This window comes from Nematolebias whitei, chromosome 15 (genome assembly GCF_014905685.2).
Source record: "Nematolebias whitei isolate Nwh7 chromosome 15, NemWhi1, whole genome shotgun sequence".
NCBI lineage: Eukaryota > Metazoa > Chordata > Actinopteri > Cyprinodontiformes > Rivulidae > Nematolebias > Nematolebias whitei.
In genome coordinates this window covers 34,150,292-34,170,003 of record NC_056512.1, presented here as the reverse complement: position 1 = coordinate 34,170,003, position 19,712 = coordinate 34,150,292, and the positions used below count along the sequence as shown (strand labels likewise).

General features: G+C 40.2%; 2 protein-coding genes across 2 annotated transcripts in view; one reads left to right on the top strand and one right to left on the bottom strand.

The window, feature by feature from the left end:
* Positions 1-3,213: 3,213 nt before the first annotated feature.
* Positions 3,214-4,002, top strand: LOC119421024 (RING finger protein 222). The gene has a single exon (XM_037688415.1). The coding sequence runs from the start codon at positions 3,214-3,216 to the stop codon at positions 3,838-3,840; it is 627 nt and encodes a 208-aa protein (XP_037544343.1). The 3' UTR covers positions 3,841-4,002.
* Positions 4,003-11,287: 7,285 nt separating this feature from the next.
* The window catches only part of arhgap44a (Rho GTPase activating protein 44a), a 35,288-nt gene continuing 26,863 nt past the window's right edge, over positions 11,288-19,712 (bottom strand). The window contains exons 19-22 of the mRNA XM_037688414.1: positions 17,052-17,564; positions 13,855-14,000; positions 13,371-13,772; positions 11,288-11,759 (exon numbers count right to left, since the gene is read on the bottom strand). Coding sequence (XP_037544342.1) covers positions 11,605-11,759; positions 13,371-13,772; positions 13,855-14,000; positions 17,052-17,564 — 1,216 coding nt within the window. The 3' untranslated portion in view covers positions 11,288-11,604. The remainder of the gene's footprint in view (positions 11,760-13,370; positions 13,773-13,854; positions 14,001-17,051; positions 17,565-19,712) is intronic.

Below are 19,712 nucleotides of genomic sequence, written 5' to 3'. Positions count from 1 at the left end.
CTCATAAATCAGTACAGATATTTTAGAAATATCTTAAGCAAAGTCCTCAAATCACCGCCGAGTGATTTGAAGTTCATTTTCTGTGAAACTGTCTGTTATTATTTTCATATTTTGCCAAATTAATGTAAATGTTTGATGTTAAACTTTGATTCTGAAAATAAATGATTCCATTCATTTGATGGGTCAAAGATAAATAACGTCTCTCGTTCACATTTCTGTTAAATTCAATGCACGGCTTACACAGTCAGAAAAATGAAGAACTCGTGAAAAGTATGCATAAATATATATCCATATATTTGTCATACTACAAGTGACACGTACCTCACGTGTCTCACTACACTCCTAGAGAAAATTTGATGGCCGTTCATTTTCTCCTTCTTGGCCTCTCAAACCCAACTTGTTGAAGCAGATGACCGCTTGTCCTGAGCCTGGTTCTGCTGCAGGTTTCTTCCTCATGAGTGAGTTTTTCCTTTCCACTGTTGCCTCTGTGCTCGCTTAGAATGGGAGACTGCGATGACGTGAAAACACAAAGCAATCTGTTGGCTCCTTAGATAAATAACTTTATTAGCTAACTTTATATGTGTGCAAATGTTTCTATCCAGTACCCGGAGACAACTTCTGTTGTGAATTGGCGCTGTATAAATCAACTGAATTGGGTTGAATTGAATAATATAAGATGTTGCTTGTATACAAAGGACATCCTTGCAAAAGAGATTAATAACCTCAATGGATTTATTTCCTTGTAAAATAAATGTTTAAATAAAATAATATTAAAAAATACAAGCATGGAACAAACTCTCACTTGGTTTTGGACAACATTAATTTGAATTCTCAACAGACATGGCAGGAGATTCAACTGAAGACAACTTGGCTCACACTACAACTCAAGTGCCTCATTGGTAGAGGAGCTAAACTGCTTCTTTGCCTGTTTTGCGGCCTCATCTAGCCCTACACCAACCACAGCCAAACCTCTCTGTCACCCTCACCCCACTGTTCAAGAGCAGGACATGAGGTGAATCTCAGGAAAGCTACTTGTCCAGAAGGAGTTCCTGGGAAAGTATTAAAGTCCTGTGCAAAGCCACACTGTTCAGCTGCTCCCTGCTGCAGATCAACATACCTTCATGTTTGAAAACCACCTGGTGCTCAGAAAACCACATGCTCTCGGTCTCGGTTGTACTTGAGACAACAAATGAAGCTTCACTCATTCATTCATTCATTAAAATAATTTCATTTTCACTGAATATGATAATAAACTGAACTCCACTCTCTCCAGTTTTGGACTGATAATTGATAAGTAAAACTGGTAACACTTTACAATAAGGTACACAAAATGTGATTAACTACTAGGGAACGCCTCAGGAACAAATCAGGAGCAAATGGGGAGTTAACCACTACTTAATGGGGAACACACAGCCAAGCCTTATAGGGGACTATTGGTTTGTTACCAGAAACAGAGGAGAAATTCTCCATGTTCTGAAAAACCCTGCACCAGTGAGGTCACAGCTCATAGTCAAAAACCTGTTTCCTAGTGATTACTGATTTTATTGGATTCTTACCACTGAGTAACAATTTCATAATCTTGTACTTGTGTCATATTAAGTATGTCTATCACTTACTGAGTACCAAATCATTGCCTGGCTATTGTTTTGTTCACTGATGTGGTGACACATCATACCAAGTACTTATGAGGAACCAATCATTACTTAATCACTACCTCACCATGACCTACTGTTAGCTCCTAATTCATTCCTCTTTGGTTTCCTTGGTAACTACCCATTAATTATTTATTAGTTCCTTTTGATTTACAAGTTGACTAACCAGTAATCCCCTAGTAAGGCCCAGTAAGTACTGGTTAACTACCCATTAGCTCCTGATTTCTTCCTGAGACGTTCCCTAGTTATTCAAATGTTGTGTATATTTGTAAAGTGTTACCATAAAACTCCAGATGTGCAGTGAAACATCTTTACTGCAGAATAGAAGTCCAGTTGCTTTGTTCAAAAATAATTGTGTGAGCGTGTGTTAAATACAATTTCGGATGCAGTCTCACTTGTAACCACAAGATGACAGAAAAGCGTCAAACGCCAAACCTTAGGAAACTATTATTTTTAGTTCGACTGGAAACATTTTGCAATTTTCACACCAAATTAACCTATTTTTGTTCCACAGCCATTAAAGGCGTCACAACAATCAGACCTTTAAGCATTTTGTAGCCTAAATCTTACATATTAACGTTACACAAAATGACAAAGTCCATGCTCAATAATCCAGGTATACAATCCAACATTTTTCAGTCATTTTTCAATGATTGAAAAATGTTGGATTGTATACCTGGATTATTGAGCATGGACTTTGTTGTTTTCAACCAGTTTGACAAGACTGTCAGCAAGGAAGAGGGCCGGCAATGGAGGAGGGGGTGTACCAAAGAGACCATCTTATCACAAGCAGAACTGGTTTGTTCCACTTTGGAGTAATCTGTTGGGGTCCAAAAAGTAGCTGAAAGGAGCATAACAAGCTGAAATTAGCAGAAATAAGTTAGAAGAAATACAAAATTGTTGAAGTAAACTGAATAAAGCTGAAAAGAGCACAAAAAAGCTGAAAAACCCCCCCAGCTAAAATTAGCTGAAAGTAGCTGCATTTTTTAATAAAATTGCAAAAGGAAGCTGAAAGAAGCTGAACTGGTCCAAAATATGAAGGGAGTAGTAAAAGATTGTAAACAGATACAAAGATATGAAGGTTGTAAAATGAGCTCAATACATTTTCAATGGGAAAAAAATGGTGGAAAAGGCTAAATATTTCAAAAAGCTAAAGTTGCACAAATACCAAAAGTCATAGCTGGATTGTCCTGAAAGAGCTGACAAAAAAAAAAAAAAAGAAACTGTCCAGATGACCTGACTGAAAAATGTTGGGTTACACAAAATGCTTTTAATATAGATGAAACTATTTGAAGAGACTTAAAGTGACGTCATTTGCAGCAAAATAAATCATACAACGGCATGAATTCATTTTAAATCCAACACGTGTGACAGTCAGAGGCTGTGCTGATGAGGATAATGAAATCTGAACTGGATCCAGTTGATGGGCTGCTGTCACAGGTGGCTGGCCCTGTTTTACAACACTCCCCTGGCCTCCACCCAACACCAACCGTGGCGTGAGTGAGGAACTCAGAAACGCCTCACTTTACCAGTTCACCATCCAACAAGTGTCAGTCTCTACATGGCACTCTTTAAAGATGGCAGCGCAGAGGACGCGCACGAGTGCCCGGTGTGCTACGAGAGTCTCTCAGGCAGTGAACGCACTCTGAGCTGCGGACACGTGTTCTGCCACGACTGCCTCGTGAAAACGCTGGTGAGCATCAACAGTGATGGGAACATCAGGGACACGATCGCTTGCCCCATCTGCCGACACCTGACATTCATCAGGAGACAAAAAGAAGCGCTGGTGTCCATCGCAGCCCCAAAGGGTCCGGATGCAGGACAGACCCTGGAGGTGCCTTCCCCTCCGGGACGCGGACAGCTCCAGAGCGCACGGCGCGCCTCCGACAGCTTGTTCTCTGGAGTGAACTGGATAGTCCACTGCTGCAGGTGTGGGCTTCAGAGGATCCGTGCCGGGAGGTTAATCAGCCCCAGCCGGAACAGCGCGTGCCAGATCTTCATCATTAGTGCGCAGGGGCGACCCATGGCGGAGGAGGACGCGCTGGACGTGGTGATGGTTCCGGGTCAGCCTGAGCGCAGGAGAAGACGCAGGATTTGCACCACAGCACGATGCTTGATCCTGTTGCTCTCTGCGTTCACTGTGCTCGCGCTGGTGGCTGCAACTTTACCCTGGATTTTATTGGCATGATCCATTTGGAAGGATCAAAGTGCCAAATGAGCAACTTTTAAAGAAATATATATTTCCACGGAGTCTCATCTCTATCATTTATGAGTTTGACTGATCCAACTTTGGCACTTGATCTAAAACTGTATTTTAAAGTAAAAAAAAAATGTCAGCTATTTATTTGAGGGAATGTTGTTAAAATTTTCTTAGCAATTTATAGGTCAATTTTATGCTCATGCTTATCCAATCTGTTAATAAACAGAACTCAATGACAAGTTTCAATTTAAAACAAGAGGACCAAATCTCTTTAACACAGCTCAAGTTATTGTTGTGCTGTTAACTTCTTTCCAAGCAGCAACACAGATGAGGTCAATAAAAAAATAAAAAAATGTTGCATTTGTTCTGGAAAATAAATATGACTTAAAATGAGTCTAATTACAACAAAGCTTGTTAATAAAGAAGAATACGTTGGCAAAAGACCAACTCAATGATAAATAAGGAAAACGTGTTAAATGCAAATGAGATTACCGGCTGTGTTAAACCGCTAAACATCTCATTGGGATGACTGTTGTATTTAAAACAAACTGTAAAGAGAGAGTCTTTAAACTAAATCTATAACAAATAATTGATGCTTTCATGGCTGTCTGAAGAAGATGAGCTATCCGATTGCTGTAAGGAGAGACACTTGTGATTAGATTACCACTGAGAGCCACAGAAGCATATCTGAAGATGTGTCTTAACTTTTGTATTCAAATGTAGCATCAAAACTGATTGGGAGGAGGTTTTGCTTAGTTCTTTTTGTGTGTGTGAAGAGTTTTGCACCAGAACTAACAGCTATGCAGTTGATAATCCTAACAGATTTGACACCTGTTCTTTTTCCAGTATCTCTATCCTCTCATGGACACTCCTTGTGCCTTGTGGTAATTTCCTCAGTCATCCCGCTGGGCCAGTCCTGCAGGTTACACACCTGTACAGGCTTCTTCCTTTGAAAAATACCTGTTTTTGTTAATGCGTCAGGAAGGTGACGGCTGGTTCCATTTACTAAATGTAACTTGTTGGACTTATTAGCTCGTGGATCTGATAAATAATTAAGTTTGACACGCAAGATCCAACACCTCGCTTCAAGAGAGTAAGGCTCAAGATGTCAAAACCAGAGTTGAGGGTGGAAAAAAAATGCTCAGCGAACGAGATGATCCAGTTTCCAAATGGAAACAAGACCAACAAGTGCAAGAGCACGGTCTCAAAATACATTTAAAACGTTTATTTTTGCCCATTTTGTCCGAAAGATAAAAATGGTCTGCAGAATAAAAACATGTATTTTGTATAATTTAACAAGTAATCGATGATATACGACATTGCAACACAACTAGAAGAAGTAAAACTCTGCATGAAGAAGCACGTGACCTCTGACCTCTTCATAACCACCCTGAACTGGTTTTCTTTAAAGTTACTAATGGTTTCACACATTCACTGCCCTGGACTCTTAGTCACTCACAGTTTGATGCTTACACATTTCATTTACGCTACTGATAAAGAAAAACGCATTTCATAAAGTTACTTGTTTTGGGTGGCACGGTAGCTCAGTTAGTAGAGCTGTCACCTCTCAAAAATAAGGTTGCCGGATTGAATCCCATCCGAGGACCTTTCTGGGTGGAGTTTGCACGTTGTGGGTGGCTGCAGCGTGGGTTTTTTATTTTTCCGGGTATTCCAGTTTTCACCCACAGACTAAAAAAAAATGCATGTTGGGCTGACTGGTAACTCTGAATTATCCAGGTGTGAGTGAGAGAGTGAATGGTTGTCTCATTTGTCTCTCTGTATCCCTGTGATGGACGGGACATGTCCAGGGTGTCCCCCGCCTCTTGCACAGTAACAACACCAGTGACCCCCTGTGACCCGAAAATGAAAAAATGGATAATAATAAAAGATGGATGGATGTTTGTTTGTTATATTTGATTATGACATGTTTAGACAATGCTCGTTATTGTTTGCAGTTATTATGAAATCATGTGAAATGTGTGTTTTAACATTTTTCCTCTGCGTTTTCAGAAAAAAAAAAATAATGCGACAACACAACTCTGTTATTTGTGTTTTATATTTTTATTATTGTTGTTCATGATTATCACTTCTGTGATAAAACTTCAAAGACAAATTAAGTGTCCTCATTTAGGTGAATACTCATTTATAGTGTAGAATTCCCTGTAATTAACAGATTTTACTTCCATTCTGATTATTTAAAGGTAAATACATTAATTATGCTGTTGTGATCAGTAATCTGGCTTAGTGCCCAGTTTAACGAATGCCAAAATAAGTGGAGTGGAGTGAGACGCAAGTGTCACCCCTCCTCAGTCACTCTTTATATACCACACACTCACAAAAGTCCTGAACATTCCTTCATATTTTAACGATACCAACTCCAATAAAAGTTTGTCTGTTTCATTAAATATAAATAAAAACAGATTGCAATGATGGACATATGTTACAAGCCTATATTTTATTCACAATCAAACATAGCAAATGTTAAAAGTACAAAAAGTACCAATAAATTAAACTATAGTAACAAAATTAAAAGTAATGTTGAATTTGATGGCGGTAATGCAGCTCAAAAAAAAGTTTGGACAACGGCAACAAAAGGGTGTAAAAGTAAGTGATGCAAATAAAAAAACAGCTGGAGAGAATTTGAAAATTTAGCAACACGTTTAGTTAATTGGCAACAAGTCATTAAGAAGACTGGATAAGAAAGTAGCATTTTAAAGAGGCTGAATCTCCCAGAAGTAAAGATGGACAAAACAAACAAACAAACAAACAGCAAAACATTTTTGATGCATTTTTCTTACTCAAATCCAGAACCATTTTCAGGGAATATTTGTGTTTGCTAGCTGTTGCTGAGCTACTTAACTGAGATTTTTTAATAATTTAAGCATAAAATAACTCCTAAAGCCAAGAAATGAACGAGTGGCATGAAACATCTGATCTCTGAACCACTTTTAAATTATATCTTCTACTTTGTTGTAAACAACCTGGCACGAAAAAAAAAAAAAAATCCAACTGAATTTATACAAGACCCCAAGGATAACACAGTTTGACTAATAAAACATTATTTTAGCACCAAGAAAGTCCCAGAAAACCTGAACAATCAGCTCAAAGACGATGCATCTCTCATCTGCTTTTTCTGGTTTCTGCTGGATTTTGTTTCTAAATATAATAATTGTAATACTCAAGGAAAACCTATTGTTGATCTGTTGGATATATATGTTTAAACTAGAAATTTTTTTTCTTTTGCCTTTTGATGTCCACTTTCCTAACGTTTTAAGCTCTTTAGCACAATATGCTGTCATATTCATGACTGAAAAATTGCACAGAAAATAAGTGAAAAAGCAAATGGTGTCAAGGGAATGTGTATTATTTGCACTAACCATACATAACTACTACTTCTGCTTCTGTGCTGTGAATATTAAAATGTTCCATGTAATAATCAGTCTTTGTGTGACCGGTCAGTAAGGGATAGCAATAGATAATTTTTATTATTCTCAGGCTGACTGATATGACATTGATATGATACAGTGACATGTCTTTAGAGTCCTTGAGTCTCCGTCTTCACAACTCTCTGACGTATCTCTGTGTGCAGCTGGGACAGCTGATAACAGAGCGAGGAGTGGTGGTTGAAGGCTGGCGCCGGGCTGATTCTACAGAACTGATTTTTTCTGTTCAGAAAGTTAGAATGGGTCAGAGCCTCAGACAGGTGAGAGCATTGATAATTAAATGGTAAATGGCCATCTTTACTAGAGCTCTACAAGCTAATCTGGATCTGTAGAGACTAATCAGTGCTTTATCACATTCATACAATGATGGGACACACATCGGAGGCAATGAAGTGTTCACTGTTGGAATCGAACCCTCAACTCTCCCATTGGAGGATGATTGCTTTAACCACTCAGCCACAGCTGCCCAAATACATGTGAATGTAAATGCATTGATCTTCTGTGATCGTGGCAGTTCTCCAACACTTAAATAAATCTGATGAAACTTACACCTGGTTGTTTGGGCATCTCTTTTTTCCACGTCAACATATCTGATAAAAACCTGGAGAACTACTGAGCAGAACCACAAAAAGAGTGAAAAATAGGGACAGCTCAACTCTTTTGCACATTACTGTTCATTAGTGGGCTTAAAATGTAGCATCTGTCTGTTTAACAGCTTGATTTGATGAGAAAAAGCAAAGCAATAAAGACACAATAAGCAAGCAAAGTTCTTAAAAATGTAGAGTTTAATATATATTTATATTTATTTCTGACATTCTGATAAGGATTGCAGGTAGGCTTCACAGCACACACTGTGTTGAACTTCTTTTGCCAAGCAGAGAACGGAGGGGTGGACATGATGGGCTCAACAAGCAGCAGATTTTTGTTTTACACATCAGCTGTGAAAAGCAGAAGGAGGCTGTACATCCACAGGCAACCTCCACTCCTCCTCTATATTGCTCAAAATCCCACATTTATCGAGACCCACTTTTTCTGAACCCTTCCACGTATGTCTTTATTAACTCCGCATACAATCCCTAAAAAGACGGTGAAAACATGGATTATTAAAATACCCACCTAAGTGCATGCATGACACCTTTTTTTCCAGCTAGTTTCTCATTTAAACCCTGGACACAAAATGTAAACGAACTTGGCTTAAATTTAGACCAACACACGCAGTTAAGGTGAGCTCAGAATTAGGCCTAAAGTCATAAAAAGCTTGATAAATTCTGATGCAAAAATGAACGTGTCATAAAAAAAACGTAAGTTTTGATAGCTAAAATTAGATACATGACATAAATTATAGCTCACATTTTTAAGGAAAGGAACTGATGATTTTTTTTGTTGTTGTTTTCTTTAAGCAGCACACCTAAAATGAATATGAATGCATGCTTCTACGTTGCTGCAAGTTCCAGTTATAATGCGCAAATGCATTCGAGTGATAATGTCATATAGGCTGAAACTCATTCAAATACTAACTCCCATTTGTCCTGCTAGTTATTACAGAGTGCCGTAACCTGCCATCAAAAATCTGTCAGTCACATTCAGAGACATCCTTATACAAATGTATTGATGCTGCACACAAAATAAAACCTCCAGCACATGTTATTTATGACTATAGCTCCATAACAACCAGAGTGAGGGCACTTGCATGTGTAGTTATATAATTACCACAACTATCGATACATCACCAAAATCTCCATGAAGTTTCAGCACACACCCACTGAGGCATACCAAAAAGATTCGTCTATAATTCTTTTTGATTCACACACACAAAAAAAAACCTTCTAAAAAAAAATGCTTTGCAGTGAATTCAATGGCTTTTCTTCTGTAGTTTGGAAAATGTGAGCGAGACCACGTCGTTTTGACTCGGTTGGATCGGAAAACACTGTAATTGCACTTTAATTGACAAGCTTGCTGTTCTAAGATGCTGTGCAAGAAAAGGTGGAACTGCAGCGAGCGTCATCAGGTGACTCTGAAGAATTTCTAAGTGTCAGAGAGCAAAGACAAGCCATCTTCGTATTCAGAAGTTTGTGATTTTTTTAAACTTTCCAACAAAATAAACAAGTTCCGTTACTTAGAATTGTTCAACGGAGCAGATCACTTAGATTATCGCCCGCCGCCAAAGGTACAAACGTTTTTTTGTTTGTACCATTAGCAAAATATCTCATTACTGTAAACACCAAATGGATATTAATAATGTCTTCAGAAGTAATCACTTGGTTGAAATCTATAACATTAACTTTTGGAGTACATCTAATCCAAGATGGCCACTGGGGCTTGCAAACTGTAGAAAACACAAAAAGTGCTATAACTCAGCCAATATTACAGATATAGAGCTAAATTTTAGCATGGTTGTAGCTAAGTAATTAACCTCAACACAAACTTTGAGCTCATAACATTGTGCAATATTTTTTCTTAAAACATTGGCATTAACTGTTGGAGTCAACCCTGTTTGTCTGTTAACAAAATATCTCATACACCACCAGACGAATATGAAAGAAACTCTCGTAAAGTAATTATCCGCTGCACGGTTACAAATTATTAACTTTTGGAATCAATTCAATTGAAGATGGCCACCACAGCAAAGCAACCTAAGCAAACACAAACCTGACCGTAACTCAGTCAATTGCACAAATATTGAGCTAAAGTTTGGTGTAGTAGCTGGGAGTTGCTCACAATACCTAATCCAAGCGTTGACAAATCATACGAGCTCTTGTGAGAAACTGCACATAATTTTTCTTTCAAAGACTCACCAAAATAACTTTTTTTCTGATCTTAGTCTAAAACTCAGGCATAGAAGGCGGCGGGCGATGTGCATTTCTTCAAGAAATGCGGGGCTTTAAGTTTAAACGGGATCACTTGATTAACTTTTTATTTAAAAAGAAAAGAGTAATTTGTAATTATTGTGCAAGTCCAATGATTTCTAACTGGACTGGAATCAAATCTTAAACAGCAGAGAGAAAAAAAAAAAGAAGAAGCTTCGGCTGATTTGTAGCAGAAACAACGTTCTGTTCGTTTGCTGCAGCACCATAGTTTCCTGGTGTTCATGTGAAATATAATGAACCTCTAGCACACCCGTTTATTGTGTGCAGGGACAAAAATAACATCAATTTTTTTTAAAATCCATACATTTTCTACACAATAAATATCAGCACATATATTATCATCATTATATGCTCAAGATACACATTTTACATATACTTTTCCTCTCGCTTTTTATACACATCAATTTATGTACAGTCGTATTTACACTCGGGGTCAAAGGTCAATGAACCTGAAGCACTTGAAACAAAGTTAAGATAAATCACACGAACATAAAGGCAGTGCTGTTGTCCATCCGTTATCGTCGAGCTGCTAAAAGCCGAGCACGCATGGGGTCTAAAGAAGAACACTAACACTCACACACAGTAAAGCACTGCCACTCTGAGGCCCTCCATCTGAAGCAGGCCGATCACATACGCTTCTCATGCAGCAATATCATGGGTCTTTCCTCCAATTAACAGTTACAAAAGCTAGAATTACAATAACATTCTTCTCATTATGTGCTGGTACAGTATAAAGTGAGTCAAAGTGAGTTTATCTACAACGGTAGACGTCTGGCAAACAGTTTGTGATAAAAAAAAGAGACGTGGGGGGTGAGGCTATACAAATCAAACTGAATTAAGTGTTTCATTCTGCATGCAGAGCCTGATTTTAAAGGGCCTGGCATGTATTTTTTTCCTAATGTGTGCAAAGTTGAATACCCTGTGAGCAATCAAAGCAGACTGTATGCTCTCTGTCTCCGTTTCAACCTGAGGATGAGCTTCCCTAAGCAAAACGTGCACAATGTGTGAATATCATATTGCAATTGTACTGCAGGAAAGAAGAAAAAAAAAAGACACACAAATTTAAGTCACTGTATTAAAAAGCAAAATAAAGTGACAATGCAAAGTGAAAAAAAGCAAGAATAAATCAGTGGGGGGGAAATATTTTCATGTAATACTTATTTTTCCAGTCTTTCCTCTTAAAGGCAACAGTTCGTCCACTATGGCATTTTGGTGTTTTTTAAATTTTTTAGATTTTTTTGTAGTCACATTAATGTAATAGCGAGCAGCTGTGAAAGACGAGTTTCTCTGCAGCTTGTAGCAGACGTGAGAGAGTTTGTGTCCCGGTTTCTGATGGGTATCGGTGAAGCCAGTGTTTGTTTCCACCAGGCCTCCATGGCAACAGTTAAGAGCATCTATAGCCAAAGGGTTGCTGCTGGTACATGATGCCTCGGGGTCATAGGTCATAGAATGGTGCTCTGGGGCTCCTCCTCAGGCACAGTGTCCCCATCTGGAGAATCTGTCACTGCCATGGACCTCCTGCAGGGGGCGCTGCTGAACTCATCGATGAGGCTGTCCAGATTGACATTGATGGAGGGGATTTCATAACTGAAGATATCTAATGGTGAGCATGATGGGAAAGGTGAGCAGAACAGCGGAAACAGTATCGATGAGTGACAGGAAGAGGAAAAAGAGGGCATATGATGGTGATAATGAGGTGCAAAAACGAAAGAGAGCAGAAATAATGTTAGTTGATTTTAGCTTGACTTGTGATGAGTGGCATGTAAACCTGATTAAAGTAGATTACATGTGCTTCACATTCTACAGAGGGACATTCTCAGTTTGATATTAGCCACAGATTAGTGTCTTTTGGCAGAACAGCAACACATATTGTCAGATAAAAAAAACAAAAATAGGTCAAATGACTGCACAATGACACATTGCACGGCTACAACAACGGCCAGATAAACCAACACAGAGGCAACAAGATGTGTGTGCGGGACTCTGTGGAGAAAAATGGCACCAAGACACCGAGTGGCTTAAAGTAACAATGGAAATCTCATGAGGACTGCTTATAGGCTACATATTTGCAGAATCTTTAGCGTTGCACCGTTTACTGGAAGCCACAGGTCCAAACAGACTGATGACTTACTCCTGTGTAGGAATGAGATGGAGAGTGGAAGAAGAGGAAGCAGGGGTTACAAAAAAGCGAAAGGAAACGTTACCTGTGGACCCCTGAGAAGGGGGGCGTTAAGAGAGGGAGGTGTCTGCCAGCATGAGGCCAGGTACAGGAAATAAACTGAACGAGGAGGGCAGTTTAAGATGAGCCTTTGTAAGCAATGGTTACTGCAATGTGAGTGTAGTGTGGTGCACTCTGGGAAATCCATAAGCCACGCCTTATAGGATTACTACACATTGCAACGAAATATTCATTTCAAGCATAAAAGCATATTCTAATTGAGCGCTACAGGTGGGTGTCTGTAATGCTGGCTGCAGGAGACCCCAGAGGCATCCACAGTACGAGGCCAGGCAGTGAGATGGAGTGCATGGGGCGGGGGGCGGTCTGGCTTACCCTAAAAGTCCCCCTCACACTTAGCCCACACTGAATCCCTGGCCTCACACAGCTGCAAAGTACACAACAGTAGCAGGGGAGGACAAGAGAATGATAAATATAACAAAGTAAAAGAATGACTGGAATATATATATAGATATATATATTAACAGAACACCTCATCATCACAACATCATACTGCAGATATATTGTGGGAGGGGGGTGTTTCTGGTTATGTTTCCACACCTGCTCACAGTAAGCCTCTGACCTACCTCTGCCACATGGGGGGGTCTGGGTAACACAGATAAACAGAGAGCACATGATGAATCTAATGGGGACTTCCATACAAGCAGAAGGAGCTATGCTTGTCTGATGTTTCCACACGTTACCCAGAAACATCACCACAGAACAGAAGCGATGAAAACGTCTGCTCACTACACAGAAATGCTCAAATTTACTTTTTGCATTTGTTTCTAAAAGGCAGCTTTTTTGACATTTGATTGTTTGGGATCAGTCAGTTAAAGGGAACAGGTGTTCTCTACGTCTACAGTCCTACGGAGTCCTACACTCGTCCACCATCTCCGTTGGACAGAGCCACAGCGAGTCTGAGTGAGGGCCGCTGCAGCCCCACCTGAGGTGGTGGTGGTGGGGGTGATGTCGCCACGGGCTGGTGTTTACCTGTAGACATGCTCTCTCCAGGAGATAGCCCATCCAGGAGGCCCTGCTCCAGAGGCTGGGGGACTGGGGGACCGGCCAGGCCAGAGAACCCCAGGGGCACTGTGGGTGGTTGAGGAGGGGGCAGGCTGGGTCTCTGCCTGGGCTTGGGAGCAGGCCGTGACTTGGTGAGTGTTCCTGTCAGGGAGGGTGGGGACGATAGGGAGTGGGGGGCACCGAGCGGAGTTTGCCCAGGGGACGACGGTGGCACTTGCCCTGGAGGACAGATCAGTCCATATGGGGACGGGGTGCTGGGAGGGGTTGGGGAGAGGCTGACTGGTGAGGGCTGACCAGTTGACTGGTCAGATATCACTCCTGACTGGCCGTAAGGGACTTTTGGAGGGACGGGGGCCAACTTCTTGGAACCTGCAAGCACACAGTTACAATTTTATTAATGTCCTCTCTGAAAAATTTGTTAAAACTAATAAACGAAGATAAAAGTGCTGACCTTTGCGAAGAGCGTGTGGGCTCTGCTCTGCGGAGTGGGGGGACTGGCTGCTGCTCTGAGGGCTGCTGCTGGGGGGCACTGTTGGACTTGCCACCTGGATGGCTTTGTGTCCAGTTACAGGGGAAAGCTCTTTACTCTTCAGTGAGCTGAAAAACAGTAGACATGATCATATGGACCAAATAAAAACAGAAAATTATTGAACACTGAAGCCTTGGACTGTTTGTGTACAACATATGCCTCATGTTACTTCCGTACTACAACACTCACAATCATCATCATCACCACCACTGCTACTGACTCACACTGTTATAATCACACTTTTACCTATGTAAAAACATTTTCTAAAGTCAAGAACACAATTAAAAGCAACAAAACATCAAGTCTGTCATGGCAAAATGGATCAAAATACAATTTTTAAGATGTTTATGCACTCATATAATAAATCACCACTACATTTTTTTTCTCTCTCAGCACTTAAAACATTCCCAGCACATTGAGAACTCAACGAATGTTACTGTCCCGTCTAATTCAAGATGAAATTCATGTTTTCTTTTTGTCAAAAATTGCACAACTCTAGAAACGTGACCACATTTTATCAGAAAAACATAAAAAAAACACATGAACAGAAAACAAAAACATATATGTTATCAGAAACATTATCTATAAACACTGATTTCATTCTTTGTTGACCCGTTAATCTAACAAAATAGAAGCCTATTAATAAGGTTATGTATTTTTTTAAACTCCCTTAGTCCTTTAGAGATATGAACCAAACCTGCAATAAAAACAAAATATCACTAAAATTGATAAAACAGTTATTATGGCATCATGAGGCATCAATGTGTTTAACTTAATGGTACTTCTTCTAGTTATCTGTTAACAATGGTGTACCACAAGGTTCTGTCTTAGGCCCTACCCTCTTCACACTCTACATAGGTAATGTAGATTAGATCATCCTTGATGTGTTACGTTTTTATGTTGATGACAAAGTTGTTTACTGTCGAGCTACGACAGTTGCTAATGTTTTCCAGCTTTTGCAATCTGCTTTTGACATCATCCAGTCAGATTTGTTCTGTCTCAAACTTGTACTAAATGCAGACAAAAGCCAAAGGGAAGCTGTTTTCAGACAGGAAGCCGGTCCCAGTCCTTCCCTTGATTATATCTTGGAACGGTGTTCCTATTTAGTTTGTTGATTCCTACGAATATTTTGGTATTTTGGTCGATTCACATCTCTTTTTTAAACCTCGTGACGAAAACTTGGTAAAGAAATTGAAAGTAAAACTGTTTCTTTGTTTGTTTTCCCGTCTAACTCTGGATAATAGGAAATACCTTGTAACTGTGACTTCCCTTCCCTCCATTGACTATGATGACATCATTTGCATGAATGCTCCTTCAAGCACCTTGCAGATGTTGGACACTGTCTATCACGGTGCGCTAAGATTCATAACTGGCTGTAACTACGTACCCATCATTGTATCCTGTATTCATCATTAACTTCACGTAGACTCTCTCACTGGTACATTTTCATCTTTAAATCACTTTTTGGTCTGTTGCTTTCATACATCTCCTCCTATGTCACTGCGTGAGTGCAGCTACAGCGTACACTCTCAGGACATCATTACATGCAGTGTTCTCTCAGTACGGACTGAACTAGGCAAAAGGGCCTTCTCTTACTCGGCTCCTGTTTCCTGGAATATCTTGCAAAAAGATCTGAAGCTCTCGACCTTGACCTCTCTAAGTGGCTTCAAACATCTGTTACGTTCCTGGCAAAAACCAATGCAGACATGTTCCTGTTTTTAGTATTTTACATCGCTTTATAATGTAGCTGTTGGTTTATTTTTTTTAACATAATTTTCTTCCATTTATTTATTTATTTTTTCTCAATTTATTTGCTTTCTTTTAAGAATGTCTATTGTTGTCATTGTTGTCTACTGTTGTCTGTTAAAAACAGGTTTCTCTTGTAAATGAGTCCTCGAGGCTCAATGAGACTAATCTGCAAAAATAAAGGTTGAATTGAAAAACTGAATGAGGTAATTTTAAAACATATACATTTCCAACATTTCTATCTCAAAGTTCAGAAGTAGAAGACAAATATAACCTTCATTAGTTATGCTTCAAACTGACAGCGTATCCCACAAACTGAAGCCTAAAGAGACATTTCAACAAATTGACAGACTATTAAATAAGTAACAAAGCTAACGGCACACAAATATTATTAAATACAATTTGTGTGATATTTTGTGAACATATGCCACTTATTTCTATCCCCATCTTGTAAAACAACAGTGCCATTTTTTGTTTATGTATAAACTTACTTTTAGATGATGATTGTGTGTCTGGAACATAGAATAAATCTGAAAAGCAAGTCTTGGAGCTCCCAAAGCACAAGAAATACTGTTGCCAGTTCAGATTAAAAAAAAAAATGATAGCAATGATTTACTCCATTCTTTATCTGTGCTGCTACCATAAGCTGCTATATTCATACCCATCTGCTCACAACAGACTCATGTTCAGGCTGCTGTTTAATACACCTTATTATATTATATTGTTATTGTATAGCTTATATCTTAGATCCTTATACTGTTTTCTTTTTTTAATAGTTTATATTATTGCTATTTTTGAGTGTAACTGGGACCTTGAGTACACAATTTTGTTCCACCTCATATACAACATGTTTTGTGCATGACAATAAAGAAAATTGAACCTCGAACCTAACACCAAAATATTGGGAATCAGAAAAGTGTCAAAGTGACTCAAACTTTGCTCTTTAGCTGGACTATCCTGGCACTGTTTTCTGGTCATACTTGCAACCAGAGCCATATTGTGACACAAATCTTTAAAAAAAAGTAAATTCTCAAAACTATGAAATACTCCATTTGTTTGTCAACACTAATATAAAAAATAAATAAAACTTTGGATTAAAAATAAATCACATTTGACATTTCAAAGCCATTACATGACCTGTGTTTGTTCTCCTTCATACAACATCAGTCTGAGTAAGCTGTGTGTATTTTTTGGTTTCTATGGTAACCAGCATCACTATCATCCCCAGACAACCTGAATGTTACAGAATCTTAGGTTTGGCACTGCAGTAATGAAGAAAAAGAAGCAAAAAGCAGATTTGAGCCAGAGGAGAAATGAAGCTGCCACTCAAGTGATGCGTCCATAGTGGCCGTAGGTAGGTGTGTTGTATTTACCTAGTCAGCCTGGGGGGTCCTCTCTCTCGAGCACATGGACAGGCAGCCCACGGTGGGGGTGGGGGCACAGATGAGGGAAGGCTAGGGGGATTGCCAAGGGCCTGGTCATGGCGGGTCAGTATCAAAGGGGTTTTAACATAAAGTGGAGAAGCATTCATGTCAGGCGGGGGGGCGTGCGACATGTCACCCGGCGGGCTGTGCTTGGGGAAGTGAAGACAGCTAGGTTTTGGGTTTGAATTGATGTCAAGTGACGAAGAGGAGGAGGAGGAAGAGGAGGAAGGAGGTGGGGCAGGGGGCGTAAAGCCAGACCAGCGCAATGGGGGAGGGGGGGAGGCCGGGGGCTGGGACTCGGGACCCGGTGCCACAGGGCGAGTGCAGGGCGGGGGTTTGGGGTAGAAGTGGTGTGGGGTAGCGTGGCACGAGGAGCTGGGGTAAGGGGGGGGAGGCCGGTCCTCCCCTGGGGGTGGGTGGGCATGAGAGGTGTCCGGCCGATTGAGCTGCACGTTGTCTGAGCTGCAGACATTAAGAAAACAGACAGCACAAATAAAACAGCTCGAGTGGCTGAAACGCACAACAGCCATTTAATAAAAAATATGTGTGTTCTGATGGTTTGGGTGTTAGTGGGTTAGTTGGTCTGTAGGCCAAAAAACAGGCAACAAAAAATAATTTTAGGGGAAACTGGTGAGCACCATACTTAGCACACAGTCAGCTTAGAGCAAATACAAAGACAAGCACAAAATAAGCAAAACGAAATAGCACCTTGTTGCCACAGGTAAAGAATAAAGTGTGTAAAACCTCTGTGATCACCTTGTGTCTGCACACTGCATGGAGCTCTGAGGATCTTTCTCTTTTGCCAAAGTCTTGATATGGAGCTTACAGTGCTATCAAACTGAGCTATCTCCTCACTACTGGATATAAAACCCTGATTGTATACGACTTTGTTTGCAGCCCAGGTCCTGCAGTCAGCCCAGGGCAGTGTGAAACAGACACAAAACCCTTTCATCAGCTGAAAGAGCCACAGGAAATGAGGGGAAAGCCAGCCAAGTCAGAAGCCAGATTAATTCTTGTCTGCCACTCAGGCAGAACCACTAACCATGAGGTGATTCTTCATGTGTTTCAATATGAAAGTGGGACCGACTATGCTGAAATCAATCTGAGTGTGAAAAAGAAAGAAAGACCGAAGCTGAGAAAGCCAAGCGGACAGTGACATATTGGATATATCAGCATGCTTGCAAAGATGTACAGATTAAAGCATAAAATGGCATATTATTCATAAACACCACTTCAATACAGGATTGAGACAAACATATCTTGAGTTAAAAAAGAAGTATCAACTACAAAGCAATAAAAATAAAAAAAAACAATTACTAAAAAGCATAATGTTCCAAAAGTGCAGAATGTGAAATCAGAACAATGGATTGGAGCAACGCCACTTTACTTTCTTCTGCTTCAAATGGTCCTTTTGGGTGAAAACAAATGCTAAGTGGTGATCACTGGAAAAAAAACAAAAACAGATGTGCCAGCCCTAAAAGTTTCAGTGTTGCTTATACACAGAAAAAAAATGGTTTGCTGATTTATTTGCTTTTCTAAAACAAAGAAAGACAATAACAAAAGCGTAGTGCAGTGAGGACTTATATGGTCAACAGTGGGAGACGTTGGAGCTGTGGGAGTGGGAGCTGTTTTCATTTATGGAGGAGACAGACATGGTAGAGGCAGGGCAGCCGACTCGGACCAGAAAGCCCCAGGTTCGATCCCCAGTCATTGCACATCTCGAGAAGTCTCTGAGCAGCACACCTTATCCTCAAAAATGCTGCCCAGGTGCTTTCAAAAGCTGCCCACTGCTCCACCTGGTGGTGGATGGGTTAAATGCAGAGAGCCAATTTTGCCATTGTATGGGAACATACAATGATGACAATACATAACACATTATTATTATCAAGCGTCTGCTCGATGGAGCAGGTGAAGCAGCTTCACCCCATTTTCCAAAGTGGGGGTGTAACTAACTAAGCATGCATCATTGATAGAAACACTTTTTATTCCTTATGTAGAAACAATTACATCCTTGTTTTTGTTCCCCAATATTATTATGTAATTAGATGACCGATATGTATAGACTTGATCATCACCTGATCAAAAATAAATCAGTTATGCTGAAGTCATATTATACTTTTATTAAAGTGAGATTTTTCTTTCTTCCCAGTGAGAGTTGGACTCCTCCAAGGTTGCCCATTTGTCACCATTTCTGTTCATAACTATTATGGACAGAATTTCTAGGTGCAGCCAAGGTGTTGAGGGGATCAGTTTTGGTGGCCTTAGGATTGCGTCTCTGCTTTTTGCAGATGATGTGGTCCTACTGGCTTCATCAGGTTGTGATCTACAGCTTTCGATGGAGCGGTCTGCAGCCAAGCGTGACGCAGCCAGGATGAGGGTCAGTTCCACCAAATCCGAGGCCATGGTCTTGAGCTGGAAAAGGGTAGAGTGCCTTCTCCGGGTCGGGGAGGAGGTTCTGCCCCAAGTGGAGGAGTTTAAACATCTCAGGGTCTTGTTCATGAATGAGGGAAAAATGGAGCAAGAGATCGATAGGCAGATAGGTGTGGCGCCTACAGTGAAGCGGGCGCTGTACCGGTCTGTCATGGTGAAGAGAAAGCTGAGTCAAAAGGT